Source organism: Alligator sinensis, unplaced genomic scaffold (genome assembly GCF_000455745.1).
Source record: "Alligator sinensis unplaced genomic scaffold, ASM45574v1 scaffold128_1, whole genome shotgun sequence".
Lineage (NCBI taxonomy): Eukaryota > Metazoa > Chordata > Crocodylia > Alligatoridae > Alligator > Alligator sinensis.
In genome coordinates this window covers 56809-57326 of record NW_005842968.1, presented here as the reverse complement: position 1 = coordinate 57326, position 518 = coordinate 56809, and the positions used below count along the sequence as shown (strand labels likewise).

The 518-nt window shown below is 68.7% G+C and overlaps 1 protein-coding gene across 1 annotated transcript in view; it reads left to right on the top strand.

Moving 5' to 3' along the window:
* The window catches only part of PRMT5 (protein arginine methyltransferase 5), an 8563-nt gene that overhangs the window by 1676 nt on the left and 6369 nt on the right, over positions 1-518 (top strand). Inside the window, exon 3 of the mRNA XM_014526177.2 lies at positions 381-470. Within this exon, the coding sequence (XP_014381663.1) occupies positions 381-470 (90 nt within the window). The remainder of the gene's footprint in view (positions 1-380; positions 471-518) is intronic.

The window sequence follows — 518 nt, the reverse complement described above, 5'->3', positions numbered from 1 at the left end:
GGCGTAGCCCGTCCGCCGCAACTCAGAGGCGGTGAGCGGGGGCAGGTGGGGCTCGGCCATTCCTGTGGGGGCAAAAGGCGGGGCAGACCCTGGGGGTTGGGGGCAGGAGGGGGCTGTGGGCGGACCCTGGAACCCAAGAATGGGGCTGGGAGCGGGGTCTGTGTGCCCAGGTAGGGGCTGGGGCCTGGAATGGGGTGGGGACAGGGCCTAGTTGCCAGCTTGGGCAGGGCCCAGGTTGCAAGGACTGGGGCTGTGGGCATGACCTGGAGCCTGGGAAGGGGCTGTGGACAGGCCCAAGAAGTCAGGCTGACCCCGCTCTCCTCCCTGCCCCCTAGGCAATGCTGCAGGAACTTACATTCGGGGCCTACCTGGGCCTTCCCGCCTTCCTGGTGCCACTGACGCAGGCTGAGAACCCGAACCTGGCACGGGTGCTGAGCACCCACCTGCACACCGGGCACCACAGCGCCATGGTGAGCTGAGCGGGACGGGAAGGGTGGGCCCTTTCATCCCTCCCCTCC